The 16,664-nt window shown below is 55.0% G+C and overlaps 1 protein-coding gene across 1 annotated transcript in view; it reads left to right on the top strand.

The window, feature by feature from the left end:
• Positions 1-3,063, top strand: part of MID2 (midline 2) — a 64,978-nt gene extending 61,915 nt beyond the window's left edge. Inside the window, exon 10 of the mRNA XM_042039941.1 lies at positions 105-3,063. Within this exon, the coding sequence (XP_041895875.1) occupies positions 105-507 (403 nt within the window). The 3' untranslated portion in view covers positions 508-3,063. The remainder of the gene's footprint in view (positions 1-104) is intronic.
• Positions 3,064-16,664: the final 13,601 nt, after the last annotated feature.

Raw genomic sequence — 16,664 nt, 5'->3', positions numbered from 1 at the left:
CGGGCAGGTGGGCTCTGAAAGCACGGGGTGTCATGGCCATCAGGGCTGGGCCTGGTGCTGTGCCGAGGCTGGAGGGTGCTGAGCACAGCTTCTCTTCCCTGCAGGTATGCCATCGGCGTGGCTTACAAGTCAGCCCCCAAAAACGAGTGGATTGGGAAGAACTCCTCTTCTTGGGTCTTCTCCCGCTGCAACAACAACTTTGTGGTGCGGCACAACAACAAGGAGATGCTGGTAGAGGTGCACCCACAGATGAAGCGCCTCGGGGTCCTCCTGGACTACGACAACAACGCGCTCTCCTTCTACGACCCGGCCAACTCCCTCCACCTCCACACCTTCGAGGTCTCCTTCATCCTGCCAGTGTGTCCCACCTTCACCATCTGGAACAAATCCCTGATGATCCTCTCGGGGCTGCCCGCCCCGGATTTCATCGATTACCCCGAGCAGCAGGAGTGTAACTGCCAGCCCCAGGAGTCCCCATACGTGTCAGGAATGAAAGCCTGTCACTAGGCTGCGCAGGCCTGCCCGTGCCCTGTGGCAGCACTGGCCGTGCTGGCGGGTGCCGGTGGCCGGAGCTGCCTGCTGGCAGCCGTGCTGGAGAGCCGCTGTGGCGCCCGAGCGATCGAGCACCATCCGCACCCAGCTCCATCTTATTTTAATGGAAAAGTGGAAGAACCTCAAACCACGGCTGGGAATGAACTGCTGTTGGTGAGCTCCAGAGTGCACAAGAGTGGCTGGAGCAGCTCCTTGGCGGTGGCTCCCATCACTCCCTGAGAAGATTGTCACCTGGATGGTTCTTCCCTTGGGGGCTGGAAAGGCTGGGGCAGGTGTCAGGGTGACCTGAGGTGCCGTGGTGGTCAGGGAATGGCTCATGCGTGCCATGAGGCGCAGGTTGGGACAGGAGGGTTGGGCTCTGGAGCCCGCTGACAGCTGAGTGACAGCTCAGAGCACTGAGCAGCACTTTCCAGGGAGGACTTTGCGTGTGGCTCGGTAGCTTCCCTGGTGGGGTGGATAAGGCCTGGAGCCCTCGGGCTCGGCGAGCACTGGGTGTTTGTGTGGTGGGTGGTGGTCCCGTGGTGGTCCCATGGAGGTCTGTGGGAGTGAAGATGGCACTGAGTGTGTTCCGAGTGGCTGTCCATGCTGTAGATGGCATAGTCCTGATGCATTTTCGGGGTCTTGCAGTGGAGAGCCATGGACCCCCATGCCACCACCTCCTCCTTTGTGAGCTGCATCCTTGAGGAGCTCTAGCCCCTGGCGCAGAGGTTTTGCAGCTGCTCCTTCCCAGTATGGGATCTGGCCAGCAGTGCCCTGCTCCACATAGGCCTCCATTAGTGTCCTGCCTGGTGTCCCAGCAGCAAAAACTCACCTTCCTGCTCTGAGCCTGCGGTAGAGTCCTGCTCAAAGACCACCTCTATGCTCTATGACCCAAAATCTCAATTTATGACCCCAAATCTTGACTTCTGGTTTGTTCTCCACCATGCCAGGGGGTTGGACTGGGTGCATTTTAAAGATCCCTTCCAGCCCAAATTATTCCGTGGTTCTGTGGAGGTGTGGGTGTGGAGCCATCCTATTTACTCTGTGGCAAAGGACTGAGTCTGTCCCCGAGGCTCCTGGTTACTGCAAGCTCTTTGGCTGTCACCAGTATTCCCAGTAACCACCAGCATCAAGCCCTCTGGCCAAGCTCCAGTGTCTGGATTTATTTGAGAGGCCAGGAGGAGCTGGGCTGGCACACAATCCCTGTGTCACAGTGGGGGCCTGTGGCACGGTTTGGGGCCAGTGGGCATGTGAGTGGCTGGGACATTGTGGGGGCACTCTGTGCCTGGGATGGGGCCATCCTGATTGCGTGTGTGGACTGGGGAATGAGAGGCTGGAGAGCAGCTGCAGGAAGGGACCTGAGGGTCCTGGTCCATGGTCAGTTGGATCTCAGTCAGCCAGGAGGGAAATCCCTGTCCTGGGGGCATCAGGCCAGGGAGGGCATTGTCCTTCTCTGCTCTGGGGTGGGGCAGCCTCACCTTGAGTCCTGGGGGCAGTTTTGGACACCACAGTATAAAAAAGGCATGAAGCTGTTAGAGAGTGAACAAGGAAGGGCCACAAGGATGGAGAAGGATCTGAAGGGGTCTTAGGAGGAGTGGCTGAGGTCACTTGGTTTGTTCAGCTGGAGAAGAGCGGAGAGGTCTCTTTGTCATCTTCAGCTCCTCCCAAGGGGGAGTGGAGGGACAGGTACCCGTCTCTTCATTCTTGTGACCAGTGACAGGACTGAGGGGAATGGCTGGAGCTGAGTCAGGGGAGGGTTAGGTTGGATATCAGGAAAAGGTTTTTCCCTCAGGGGGTGGTCGGGCTCTGACCAGGCTCCCCAGGGAATGGTCATGGCCCCAAGGCTGCCAGAGCTCAAGGGGCATTTGAATAACTCTCCCAAACACAGGGTGGGTTGTTGGGCTGTCCTGTGCAGGGCCAGGAGCTGGACTGGATGATCCTGATGGGCTCCTTCCAACTCAGCCTGTTCTGTGATTCTAAAGCCCAGGCTCTGAGAGTGGCTGCCTTGGACAGGGCAAGAGCCCCTTGGGGCTCATCCTGTGGGGGCTGGGGAAGAGACTGGTTGAATTCATGTGGAGCCAGTTCAGAATTCATCTGGTGACCCCCACCAGTGACCTGTCCAAGGGGTTTATGTTGGTGAGTCTGGTGGTGACAGCTTTGCCCAGGAAGAGAGTGTACAAGAGCCTGTTCCCAGCACGCCATCCCTCCGTGTGTCTGGGCTGTGGGTTTGGAAAAGGGAGGTGGGCAGCTCCTCGGGAAAGGATCTGCTGCCTGTCCTGCCAAGCTGACAGGGGTTTCCCTCTGATCCAGGCTGCTTTCCCATGGTGCCTGGCAGGGCCAGCGCAGGGGATCCATCCCTCCTCCTGAGCAGGCAGAGCGGCTCCATTTGCTTCTCCCAGCCCCGGGGTGTAGGAGCACAGGGAGGGTGCAGCAGGGGCACATCTGCCATCCCCACAGCCTGCCTCATGGCCCCGTCTCACTTTGGGAGGTTAAATCACCCTTTAAGTTGGATGTTTTTAATGGAAAAGTCTCATGGAAGTCCCTTCCCCGTGTGCCGGTGCCGTGGGGCTGCTCGTCCTGTGCCAGGCACTGGGATGCTGGCACTGGCAGTGCCGAGCTGCCCCACGGCGCCGGCACTGCCGGACGGGCTCAGGGAGGACTCAGCGTCCTCAGCTCAGAGACCACGAGCCCTTAACATGACATTTGCACCTGATGAAATTGCACTAATTATGGGACCCACTGGCCCCCGCACGTGTCTCGTACCCGGCCGGGCGGGGGCTGGGGGAGCCCTACACCCCAAATGGGGCTGGGGGCCTTTCCCAGTCACCCACATTGTCCTCTTGTGGTACTGAAAGCAGAGCCCACCCAAGTGTCACCATGATTTGGGGAGCAGCTGCCCCATCCCTGGGCCCTGCTCGGGACATGGAGGGGGGCCCAGAGTGCTGCTGCTGGTTCCTGTGCTCCTGGTGACACCAGTGTACAAGTTCGGGATGTGTGCACTCCTGGCTCCCCTCAGCCTCCCCTTCCACCTGTAACATTCCTGCTTCCGTTTTGTTTGGGGGGAGGGTTGTTTTTCCTGTTGGTTTATTTTCCCTTTTTGTTGGTTTTTTTTGCAACTTCTTTGTTAATGTGTATATATATATATATATATATATATAAAAAATATAAATAAAATATAATATATATACGTTACTGGCTATGTCTGTATGTGGGGGAGGCCATGAGGTGAGGACCGCCCTGGGACCTTCTTATCACAGCATTCCCCAAACCTGGCAAAACATATGGCTGTGCATCCACAGGAGCGGAGGGGATATATGGGACCATCCAGCAGCAGCTTTCCTTGTGCTGGCTCAGCCCAGCCTGGAGAGCTTGTGGGCTGGCTGGGTACAGGGTATGCTTTTAAAGCTCCATCCAAAAACATCTGTACACATAAATATTAAGCACCCTGCTGCCAGCCCCTGGATGATGTCTCATTATCCAGAACACTGAGTGTGCCAGCCTGCCCTTTCCCCGGTCTGGGATGGCCACAGGGATTCTCAACATCTCTGAGTGCCAGCCGTGTCCTCCTGGAGCCCAGGGTGCTCTCGCCTCCCCAGTGCCTTGGAGAGGGCGGGGATGGAGCTCGTGGTGGGGCCAAGCTGGTGATGGGACTCCCCATGCTGGAATGGGGCCACTGGGCAGAAACTGCTGGGGAAGGGGCATCGGGGGCAATCTCATATGAGGGAGCACAGACACAGAAACCTGCAAAGACAGAGCCCATTTTTTGGAGCGTAAGTGCCTAAAATATTTATTAAGTGGAAAACATACGGCGCAAACCAACACTGTGGAATTAAATATTTCTTACTTTATGCCTTTGCTCCAGGCTTTTTCCTGTTAAAGATTAACCACCAGCACATGGAACCTGCCTGGAGAATGAGTTGCTGCTTCCACTACGAACAAACCTGTGGCATTTGCGCTGCTCAGAGCTCTGCCCTTGCCGTGGGGTGTCTGTGACAGGCACAGCACTGACGGGCCACAGGCTGAGTCTGGTGCGGGTGCTCCTGCTTCTGCCGTGAAGACCCCACTGCCCAGAGCCCCCCACCGAGGAGTGGGGGGCTGCAGTCCCCAGGGCTCACACCCTGCGTTTCCAGACCCGTTATTCCCTGGTCCAGAGCCTGGCAGGGTAGCCCCAGACCACTGCAGCTTGCCAGGGGGTTGTCCCAGCCCCATCTCCTTCACCCGTCCCATCACTCTGCTCCAGCCTGGTTTGCTGCGTGTCTTGGACAAGTGTGTGGGGTCTGGCAGGGATCTGCAGGTGCTCCTGGGCTCTGGCCACTTGTCAAGGAGATCGTGACACAGGTCCCAAAAGCCAGAGGTCACCCCAGCCCTGGTGAGCAGCCCCCACGGCGGGAGAGACCCGGAGCCCTGGCACCCAGCCTGCCCTGAGCCCTGTGAGCACCCAGCGAGCAGCAGGGACACAGTGAGAGCAAAAATCTGGCTGCTCCCAGTCTGTGCGAGGGGACACAGATTCTCTCCTTTCACCATGGTCGTCCCTGGGAGAGGACGCGCTCCCCCCTCCATGGGACTGGCCCAGCGTGGGAGCCTTTTCTTTGAAACGGAAAGATAAAACCTTCCAAAGCAGAAACATTTCCCGAACGGCCGCAAGCGGGCATTTGAACAGCAGAGCCTCGGCGTGCGGAGGTGAGCACTGCTCGGCTCTGCCGCCAGCCCAGCCCGAAACTGCCGTGGAAACGCCCCCCGTGCAGCCCACCAGAGTCTGGGATGAGCCTCTGGACCTTCGGGGGTTAATTGCGGGGGCTCACCCCGGCTGCCACAACAGCTCAGCAGCATGGACCGTCTGCTCAGTGCAGCCAGCGCTTCCAGAGGGACTCTGCGGTGGCGGAAAAGCCGGAATTCTCTGCATGGATGTGTCTGACACGCTGCTCCCCCCGTGCTGCTGGCAGCATTCCTGCCTCGGTGGCTCCGGCTGGCAGTGGGTGTAGCTGTGAATCTCCAGGATGGATGTTAGCCCAGTGTCTGGAGAGTGGGGGGCTGGGAGTTGCTGGGAAGGGCGCACCTTGGCAAAGCAGGGTCCCGGGCGTGCCGGAGTGACCCCCGCCCCGTCCCTCCTCCCTCCACCCCGATGGAATGAGAGGAAGCGCCACACTCGCTCCGGAGATTGCTGCACTGCCCGCGGAACGACCGTGTGGAATGGGGAAATGAGTCCTGGCAGGGGAGGAGGCGTTTTCCTTTGAGGCTTCCCATGGCTTCGCTTCATTATCCCAGCCCTGAAACCATCTCCAGAGCAAACCACAGCCCGAGGCAAGGCCCAGGGGGATGAGGAGCGCTGGGGCAGCAGAGCCAGGAGCTCATCCCTGCTGGGGCTGCTCAGGCTGGCTGGGCTCAGAGCCCGCTTGGTGCAGCCAGAGGGACCGGCGTGACTGGGGCTGCTGGGCAGGGGGAGAGCAGATGGCAAAGGATCCGCCTGTCCTGAGATGGTGCCAGGGATGGAACGCGGCAGTGTCACCTTTGTGTCCTCTGGCTGTGGCCAAAGCCCCCTGAGAGCCATCACCACCTTGGGACTCCTCCGTCTTTCCCTCCAGCCAGTGCCGGGCGCAGCCGCCTCCGCAGCCCTGCCGGTGCTGGCACGGCCCGGGGCTCTGTCACAACGCCCGCAGACCGGGGGGAGCTGGGCAAGGGCTGCAGTCCCGGGTCGCCCATTTCCCCGGAACAGCCAGTGCCAGCAGGAGCCCAGCTGGAGCATTTCCCTTTCGCCTCCTGCTTTATCTGGTGCCTTTCCCTGTCAGCCTCAGGTTTCTAGGAAACGGCATCCCTTGTTGTGAGAGCCAATTTAAAACCATCACTCACATGGCAGGTTGTTTCATGGAAAGGGAAAGGCTGCTCTGAGATGATGGAATGAGCTGTGCCGCTGCTTTCCAGGAATGTGCTTTAAACACAAGAGGTTTCAGCGTCACAAATACTGAAAATCAAACCAGAAACAGATTCCTCACGTCAGCCAGGAGGGGAAAAACAGCGTGTGGCATGGGCTTGGGAAGGCTAATGGCAGGCTTTGGGGGGCTGAGGGGAAGGTTGGTGTTGGCTTTTTACTTTTCATTTGTTCTGTAGTTCATGAAATAGGAAATTAAAAAAACCCTCCCTTGACAAAGCTTAAAAACCCACTGCCTGGGAACCCTGGGGCTTCCCCCCCTGCTCTGGGGAGCTGCAAAATTAAGAGGTAAGAGAAATCACTGGGTTTATATAGTGAGTGACATCAAGATGTCTCATCTGTCCTGTCTGCAGCAGCAGTGGCTTGCACTGGGATGGGATAATCCTCACTGGGAACACATGCTACAGCCCTCCCATCCGGGAATGAAAATCCCTTTAACTGGTGATTTCGCTTCAGGCTGGAAAAAAAACCCCAATAGTTAAACAAATGGACAGAAAATTACACCCTGAGGTGCTCACAGACTGCGCAGGCCAAACGAGTTAAGAGTCTGAGCTGGCCCAAATTAATCCTTGATGGAATTTGAGATTTTAAACACTCATCTGAACAACCAGCCCCTAAAACTGAGGGTTCTTGATCATTAGACACATCTGAGCATTCCTAAATATTCTTGGCCTGGCTGTGGAGCGATGGACAGCACCGGGAATGAGACCAGAAGCCTTTGTTGAAAAATTTCTGGGTTTTAAGACATGTGAAGGGGAGGGATGGAGGCGGGAGGGAGGTGGTGAGGTCATCAGTGCTTGTGTCTCAGACTAAAAATGGCTGCAGGGGGAACCTCAGGAATTCTCCTGAGCTTTAAGGAACCCATCCTGAGCTTTAGGAACCTGTCCTGAGCTGCAGGAGCCCGTCCTGGGCTCCAGGAGCCTGTCCTGAGCTGCTGCAACTGTCCTGACCCACCTGGGACAGGCAGCTAGAAACTCCAGCCCTTCACTGACCCTTGCAAATCCCACCTGGCCCCTCTCCTGAGAACATCCCATCCAGGCTCACCACTGCATCCCCCAGCCTCGGAGCCAGGCAGGAGCAGCACAGGGACTGTTAATGGAACTGGGTCCAGTTCTCCATGGCAACGAGCAAGAACTGGGTCAGAGCAGGATGCGAGGAGCCGAGCACTCCCAGGAGTTTTAAAAGTAAACACCAGCCAGAAAATAAAGCACAAGGACCTGGGGGGCAAGGGGACCCTGGGACCCCCAGAGCTGAAGCAGCGCCCCTGTCACCACATGTCACGGGGAGCAGTGCGGTCCCAGTCCTGCCCAGGGAGGGGGGCTCACGAAGGCTCCCGTGGGTACTTCTGCACGATCTGTGGATCTGGGGCTGCACAGAGCAGGGGCTGCCTGGTCCCCGAGGCACACACGGCTCTCTGCAGCTACAGTGAGCAACTGAGCCTCAGAAATTCCCTCAGCCTCAGCCTCCCTGCCCCCTATTTCCCACCACTGTGAGCCAAATGCCTTCTCTCCACGTGGCCCTTGCTCTCCTGCCTCCCTGGCTCTAATTTGTCCTTGTTTATTTACGCAGGCGAGCAGGCTGACATCCATCACTGGGATTCTCTGTGCAGAGGCTGTCTGCGTGAAAATCCTCATTACAGCTCCTCGCTGACAGGAACTGTGCTGTCTCGCTGCCTTTGATCAGCCAGATGCTTGGATGGAGCTGGATCTGCGTGATGCAGCCGCTGTCTTTGCTCTGCGCTCCAGCACCGTCCCATTGCCATGCACAGGTGCCTCTGCCACCACAGCCCGTCAGGAATTCCCTGAGTGATGGGGCCACTGCTGAGCTGTCAGGGCAGCAGCCATGGGTGAGGTGGTTTGAGGGGGCTGCAGGGCAGAGTGGGAGGAACTGGGTGGAACTGGAGGATGGAACTGGATCATTTTTAAGGTCCCTTCCAACCCAAACCATTCTATGATTCTAGGAAGCTAAACACCAGAACAATGAGAAAATGACCTGCAGAGTTTCCTCAAAGCCCATCAGAGCCATGAATTCAGCTGCCTTGATTACTGATGGTCACAAGGAACCATCACCACCTTCAGCCGGTTTGATGATTTAATTGATACCTGGGCTCTGAGCTTTCATGTACCAAAATATATGTCCATCATTTGGCAGACCTTTGCCCTTCATTTGTCATTAAAATCCCTCTGTTCTGTTCCCTGTGTGTCACCCTGATGTGAGTAACTTCTCTCGAGTGGTGTCTTCATTTGTAAAATGGGCTTTTTAATCCTGCTCCCCCTGATAATGAATTAAACACGCTCTTAGCATTCACACAGCACCTGGAGGATGGGGAGAAGTGCTGCTGACGACAAAATTACAGTGTTATTTTATTTCACTCACGGCACAAATACACAGCAGCATCCTGCGAGCCCACTGAGCACCTTCATCCTCGTGCCACAAGGGAGCCTGAGCCCCGTCCCCTGCGCAGCCACACACTGCCCCAGCTGCAGCCACAGGCACTGCCCACTGCGGTCACCACCAGCAACAGCGCAGAGGTGGCCAAACCCTGCATGGCCTGGGCAAGTGGCCAAGGGGGGAAGTGGCCAGGTCGGGATGCTCCCTCTGTGTTACTGCATCCCTCACCTGCCCGGGGCCAGCAGCGCTGGAGCAATTTGGGGCTGGTTAATGGCCGGGGAGCCTTTCACCCCTAATGACATGGGTACATCAGATGTCCCGTGTGAACACCCATATTCTCAAGGCTCCTCAGCCAGGTGGGACTTTCCCCTGCATCAGTCAAGGTAATGTAAACCAATCTGACCATGCATGGTTCCATGGGAGCTGGGATCTTCCCCCTGTGCCCTCTGCACAGCCCTTCCTATGTATCTGGGCCTGCCCTCGCACTGTATTTAACCTGGATTTCCCCTCAATCCCCTTGGAATCATAGAATCAGAGACTCTCCTGAGTTGGAAGGAACCCATCAGGATCAAGTCCAACTCCTGGCCCTGCCCAGGACACCTGAACAATCCCACTGTGTGCCTGAGAGCATTGTCCAAACACTGGCTCAGCAGGAGCCAGGTGGGAGAGAACCACTTCCTGGACCTTTCCAGAAATCCCTCTGCTCCGTGCCCAGCTCCAGGCCGGTGATGCCAGGTGACCTCAGCAGAACCCAAGAGCTGCCCAAGCAAGCCAGGGACCTGAGCGACCGGAAACCAGGGTAGTGGAGGAATTTGTAATTAAATTGCCATTAGATGGGTAACAGATTGTCTGGCAGCTGACAGTGAGTGAAAACGCTCCGTTCTGTCATGTTTTATCAGCATGAAAACCATTTGCAAGTGCTCTAATTACATTCCTAATTGCCAATGTGATTAGGGACCTGCAGCTGTTCATTAAGCGTGTGTCACCCTCAGCCAGCAATCTGGAAGAGAGAATATTTAATTAATTGAATAGCACATTGGATGAGGAGATGGCCAGACCTGGAACTGGGAGCCTCATGCTGATCAGAGCTGGTGGGCAGCAGCCTCCTCCTTGCAGCTCTGGGCACGGTGTCACACAGCCTCTGTCAGGAACCCAATAATCATAAAAACGCAGCTTTCTGTCCCCAGTATTCCCACAGGATCTCTCCTGCCCTCATGTCTGGCCAAATTTTTATCTTCTGAGCAGGTCATGCTTCTTGTCGGTGGGACAGTGTGATCCATGTGGCTGCTGCTCCAATGACCAGGGCTCAGCCCCAGAGAGGGATAGGTGCCCCATTCATCTCCTTTCCCTGACACTCCATCCCTCCTGGCCACTCTTCCCAGCCCTCTCTTCTTCCCAGCCTTCTCTTTGTCCGTTCTTTCTCCTTCCTCAAACACACTGACAGCTCACATGGGGTTTCCTGTTGGAACAGGGTGCCCAGAGAAGCTGTGGCTGCCCCGTTGCTGGAAGTGTTCAAGGACAGGCTGGAGGAGGCTCTGAGCAACCTGGGATAGTGGAAGGTGTCCCTGCCCATGGCCAAGGGTTGGAACAGGGTGGTTTTTTAAGGTCCCTTCCAACTCAAACCATTCCATGATTCCATGTTTCTGTGGTTCTACTTCCAGCTCCCCCCGCTTGCCTGAGCAGCCACACGGAGAGAGGGAAAAACACGAATGCATCTAGATCAGCTCATCTCTTCAAATTTAACATACTCCTGTGCCTTAAAATATTCCTGGTCACAACAGGAGAGTCTTAGGAGGCTTCACCTTAATCCCTGTTTAATTTCCACTTAAGAAAATGTCACTGCAGATGTTTAATAGGAATTAATTCTGGGTTTTGCACAGTTACTTTCAATTAAATAGCCCCAAGTGTTTCATGACTCTTCAAACAGACACTAAAGCACATCAAATCCTGCTCCCCATCCATTAACTCCAGTGCTTCTGTCCCTGCAGCCTGGAGCTCCCAGCCCTGCAGTCACTCCAATGCTGAGGGATGATGAGGGGCTGCAGCTCCGTGCTGGCTCTGCCCTACCAGGGGTCCATCTGGTATGATGACAGAGTCCCTCTCAGCCCAGGCATCATTTTATCCCAAACATTTGAGCTTTCTCTGGAGCGTGGGGGCTGCCTGTGGTCACAGTCAGGCTGTGAAATCATCCATGCGAGGGAGAGCAGGGCCTGGTATTGGGTCAAGGTGCTGGCGCAAGGAGGGACACCCAGGGAATGTCCCAGCCCCTCTGCACACCCCCTGGGATCCCCACGAGTGTCCAAACCTGTCTCTGGCCCTGCTGCCCCAGCTCTGGGAATTTGCTTTGATAAAAAATGGGCAGTAAGTAAAAAAATAGGGAATCTACTGCAGAGCCAATTATTCCTCCTTTCATCTTCTTGCGTGTTTTTTTTTCCTCCTGTGTAAGTGCAGTGCTTTGCACTTGTTATTACTGAACTTTCTATCATTGATTTTGTGCTATTTTTTCAGCACATGGAGATTATCCTGAATTCCAAGCCTGCTTCTCCTGCTGCAAGCCTGCAGCACACAGGAACATGGAATCATTCAGACTGAAAAATTCCTCTGAGACCTTCAATCCCAACCATCCCCCAACACCGCGAGGCCTACCACTAACCCATGTCCCCAGGTGCCACATCCCCAGGACCCATCCCCAGGCAGTGCCTCTCCCCTCTGCCAGGAAATGACCCCATTTCATTTTCAGACCCTTTTGGGGTGCAAGTGCTGACAGTGATGCTGATCCCTGCCCAGACTGTTCCATTCAGCAGCTGCAGCCCCAAGTTCCAGAAAACTGCCCCCATCAGCCCCCATCCATCTCTACCAAAGGTACCCATGGGAATTTGGGCACCCCAAGGAACCTTCTCTGAGCTGCAGTGCTTCACTGGGTGAGTGGCAGCAGGAGCACGTGACAGGAGGTGAAGGAAACAGCAGCCTGATCAGGATGCAAACCATTTTTATATCCACTGGTGAAAATGGGTTCAATAAATACCTGCCCCACCACAGCTGCCAAAGCCATTTCCCACAACAAAGGCCTCCCTTCTCTCCCACTGTCCCCTCCCCAGCTGGGAGGATGTGGGTGCCAAGAGCCACAGCTCTGAAACCTCTGCTGCAGAAGAAGAACACCTAGAGTCACCTTTTCTGCTCATCCCCTTTCCCCCCACGTAAATCCTGGGAGTTTGATCTACGGAGCTCAGTGGAGCTCACTGCAGCCCCTCAGCATGGGGTGAGGCACGGGAACCACAGACAAAAACACCGCTGGAGAGGGAGATGGGAACACACAGTGTGGATTTGGCTGCCTCATCTCTGATGTCTCCTTTGGGAGAGCCTAACTGGGCTTGGGCACCAGGCTCTGGACCCAGGGCACCCTTGCTCTGACAAATCACCTCCAGGACACAGGGCAAGGAAAGGCAAATGGTGATTCAGGTGTTCAGACCATCCTTGATCCTATTGCTCCATGGGATGGGCTCTTCTCCATTGCTTCTTGTATCCTCCCCCACTCCCTGCTCCCAATTCTCTCCCTCTCTGCTCCATCACCTCTCGTATCCTCCCTTGCTTCCTGCTCCCAGTCCCTCTCTCACTCCCTGTACCTCTTCCTGCTCCCAGTGCTTCTCCCTGCTCCTGGTCCTTCTCCCTCCTTTCCATCACCTCTTGTACCATCGCTCGGTCTCTGCTCCCTGTCCCTCTCCCTGTTCTCGGTTCCTCTCCCTGCTCCCTGTCCCTCTCAGTTGCCCCCAGCAGCTCTCAAACCCTCATTCACGCCCTGCTCCTGGCCCTCTCCTTGCTCCCCATGGCTCGAGCATCCTTTGCCGGGGAGTTGCCCCTCTGCTCCATCTCCCTTTCCATTCCCCTTCCCTCACAGCTCCTGCACGGAGCCAAGTGGCCCCGTGCCCTGCCCCAACGCGGGATGACCCAGAGGCGTGGTGAGTGTCAGACACTGCCTTGGACCGCGTGTGCCGATTTCCCACCTCCCTGCAGGCACCGGAGCTCTGCAGAGCCGCTTCCCGGGAGGCGGGACAGCAGCCCCAGCCCACTCCTCCTCCTCGCCGGCAGCGCTAATTGGCGCCAGGCGAACCCGGGCTCTCACTGCTGCGGGCTGCGTCGTCCCCGCCCGTGGGTCACTGGAGTCAGACAGCGAATTCATCACAACCGCAGGGATGAAGGAGGCAGCCTGAAGCCTCCGGCTCCGCTCAGTCCCATCCTCTCCAGGGCTGGGACCCAATTAGAGCCGAGTGCCGCAGGCATCCGTCCACCAGCGCCACACTAAATGAATGCTCCTGTTCACATTAGAGTGCCCGGAGAGACACTGGTCAACAATTACTCCCTCTAATTAATGGCCAGATTAAAATAGGGCTCAGTTCTACCCAGTAATTTGAAAATGAGAGACTCCATAACCATCCCCAGCACATGAGAGCATCATCCTCACAAAGACCTTTAAATTAAGATCTTTGAGCTACTGTTACGCAGAGGCCATGAATTACTGTCTGTGCTTAAAACAGACACATTATTTATTGAACTCATGGAATTAAGCCTTTCTAGTCTGCTGGAGACGACCTCGAGCGGATGTGATTCAGAGCCCGGCACTGGCAGCCCTGGCCGTGGCACGCGGCTCGCCGGGGCCAGGCACCACCAGGCTAATTCACAGCTCCAGGCTGCTGCAGTGTGACACATCGTTAACCAGTCCAACTTCAGGAAATCCAGATTTATATTGTTTTAATTAGAACGGTCCCTTTAATCTCCAGGTGTATGCAGGGCTAATGGTACACGGTGGCACACGGGGGGGGTGTTACCTCCCCCTCACTCAGACCCACCTCGCAGGTTGCCATTAAGATTCACACCCACAATGACACCAGCAAGAGCAGCCCTCGTTCCTCCCAAGTCATCAGTGAGATCCTTGGAATGATTTAGAGAAGATAAACCTGAGGCTATCAGAGAAAAGACCTTGAACTGAACATGTCAGAGACACTGCAGCATGTTTGGTATGCAGCATCCATGCTGGAGAGGGAACATTCCTGTGCTGGAAAATGAGTCCAGAAGAGGAACGAGGCATTTGGAATATGTGATCAGCCATTGTCTTCCTCGAAGCAGGGAGGATGAGCACAGGCCGACCCTGTCCCATGGAGCGAGGGAGAGGAGGCCTCTCAGAGGCAGTGAGAGCTTGAGGGATGTCCAGGACATCCCCAGCATAGGGGCTGGGAATTCAGATGAACTTCTGCTAAGAAAACAGACGATGGTAAAATAGTTCAGCACAGCATTGGGCTGGTAAATAGAACAGGCCTGCACAAACGGAGGAGCCAGGGAAATGTCCTCTTTGCGTTATTATCCTTCCCCATTTCCAAACCCACTATGAGGTTGCAGCATGCCGTGCTGGCTGCCAGGGAAGAAATGTGATTTAAACACATACAAACCACCACAGTCGGGTTTTTGGGGGGCAATAAAATAGTGCACATTCCCACCTTTAGCTCACCATCAAATGTGGAACTTAAATCCCCTCCATCACCAAAGGTGCTTGACCTAAGCAAGTAATGGTGTGACACGGGAGCAATGGTGGCAGGGAGGGAGGCATCCCTGTGCCATCCCCACAGCATCCCCCAGCACGGGGAGGCATGAGTCACAAAACCAGAGGAGCCATGGAGAGGATGAGCAGGAGTAGCTGCCTTTTTCCCTACACAACATCCCAAGCTTAGTGCCTCCAGTTCCAGGTCTGCTATCACTGCAGGATGCTGTTACACTCCTTCCAAAGATGCTTGTGTTGACCCACGTCTTGGAAATTAAGCAGAAACTGCTATCTGGACAAAAAATGAAGTCCCCCTCCAGTCCCCAAACTCAGTCTCTGGTGCTGGCTCCCTGCCCTTCGAGGCTCAAACAGCCCAACCTGTGGACAGCAGGAGGGACAGCCCAGCTCAGCCCCAGAGCCAACGCTGGGCAGCAAATTACAGCACAACAACCCAGGGTGGCCTGTGGATCATTTATCATCCTGCATGCACAGGAGGGCAGCAAGGGGATGATAAAAGTCGGTTCAGATTAATGGCTTGAGGAATTAGAGAGGAAGGAAATCGCATCAGCACTGGAATTCCTCAGCGCTGTGCTGGAAAACACCTCCCTGAGGGTGATAATTGCATGAGCCACATAATCACCCCTCCGCCGTGTAACCCTGTAGTTTGGATGCTGCGTAACCCTTTAGTACAGATACACTCATGGTGCACAAAGGTTTCCTTTCTTCCCTAACACCCAGCACAGGCACTTCTGTCGCCACCAACCTTAGGACATATCGAGGTTTTGTGCTGGTCTCCTTCCCTATTCCCCAGGCTGCTGATGCTGTATCCTGATCCCAGAAACCTCTTCAAGAAAATTAAAAGTAAAAAGTATGAGTCTTCCACAAAACCAGATGAAAAGCTGAAATAAAATTAATTTACCTAAGGCAAAAAGAAAACAGTTGAAACCAGAATTCCCCCTTCCTCCCTTTTTTCCCCTGTGTGTGTATCCATATACACATATTTAGAGAACTTCAAACAATTTCCATTCCATTTCAGCTGATCTTTTAACTCTTTTCCAAGCACTTTGTAAAATGAAAAGACATGGGAACTCCTCCTCCTGGAAATGCCAAGACCCAGATTCTGCATCAACCATTTCAAACCATTTATCCACTCAGCAGCTTTTTGGACTGAGGAGTCACTGAAGCTGCACATGCATCTGCAGGCAGCTGGATTTTAAATTTAAAAAGGAGGCGAAGCTTAATCCAGGGCTTGCACGGGGTCTGCCCGTGACAGAGATGGCCGAGATGTGGCCGTGGTGTGGAGAGGGGCCAGGCTGGGCTGATGAGCTCCAGTGGGGTGATGGGCTTCCCTCCTCCTGCATCCTTCCCAGCCTTGGTGAACCAGCCCTGGAGTCTCCAGCACGCCTGGCTGTGACACACCTCTCACTTAATCCCTTTGGATAGAGAGGGAACTCCCTTCAGTCCCAGCTCACAGCCCCCTGCACCCTGCTGCTGTTCCTTGAGTGTTTATTTCAGGCCTACTGGGAAAAAAAAGGAATGAAAAAGTAGAATAGAGGGTTTATTTAATTGCAGCAAAGGCAGCATTGGAGCTGTGTTCTCTCCACAAGCACAAGGAATATAAATAGCACAGAGAGAGAAAGGAAATCCAGGAGCTGTTTTGGGAAGCATGGCTTGGATGGATTTAACAGCTCTGGCTCCTTCTGATGGCATTGTGCTGGGACATCACATTAAACCAGAAAAGCACAAATCGCAAAGCACAGCTTCTGCCCAGGGGTCGCTAGGAGACAGTTTCTGCATGTGAGCCATGGCCGTAACTCCCCTCAATAAAATCCATGGATAGTGGTGAAGTTCTGGGGCATTCAGTCAATATTTCCATCTTTTATGGCAACGGTTGCTATTAAATAAAAATTTTCTCTCTTGTATTCCCAGGCTGGTGACAGCCCCAGCTGCCACCACAGGCATGGACACATCCATGGATTTCCAAACCCCTGGGAGTGTCCTGTGTGTTAAACTGGACTGAAATGGGAGCCCTCTGGTGCTGCTGGTCAGGGGCCTGTGCTTGGGCACTGCTGTCCTGAGCTCCAGTGTCCGCCAGGTCCTGGCTGGGAGCTCCACGCAAGGGGTTCAGGGATGGAGTGAGAGGGATGTGGTGGGGACAGGGATCCCTTGGCAGGGAGTCTTGGCAGAAATAACCACATTTGAACATCGTGTTGGCCTTAAGTGAGTTTTCCCTTTCCCCAAAACCTTCCAAGGGTTTAGATCGAGTTGACTGGAGTGACCAGCTCA

This window comes from Corvus kubaryi, unplaced genomic scaffold (genome assembly GCF_017639235.1).
Source record: "Corvus kubaryi isolate FWS band 111438036 unplaced genomic scaffold, C.kubaryi_AGA036_p1.0 37395, whole genome shotgun sequence".
NCBI classification, from domain to species: Eukaryota; Metazoa; Chordata; class Aves; order Passeriformes; family Corvidae; genus Corvus; species Corvus kubaryi.
Note: the sequence above shows the minus strand (reverse complement) of the source record. Positions and strands in the feature narration are given on the sequence as shown.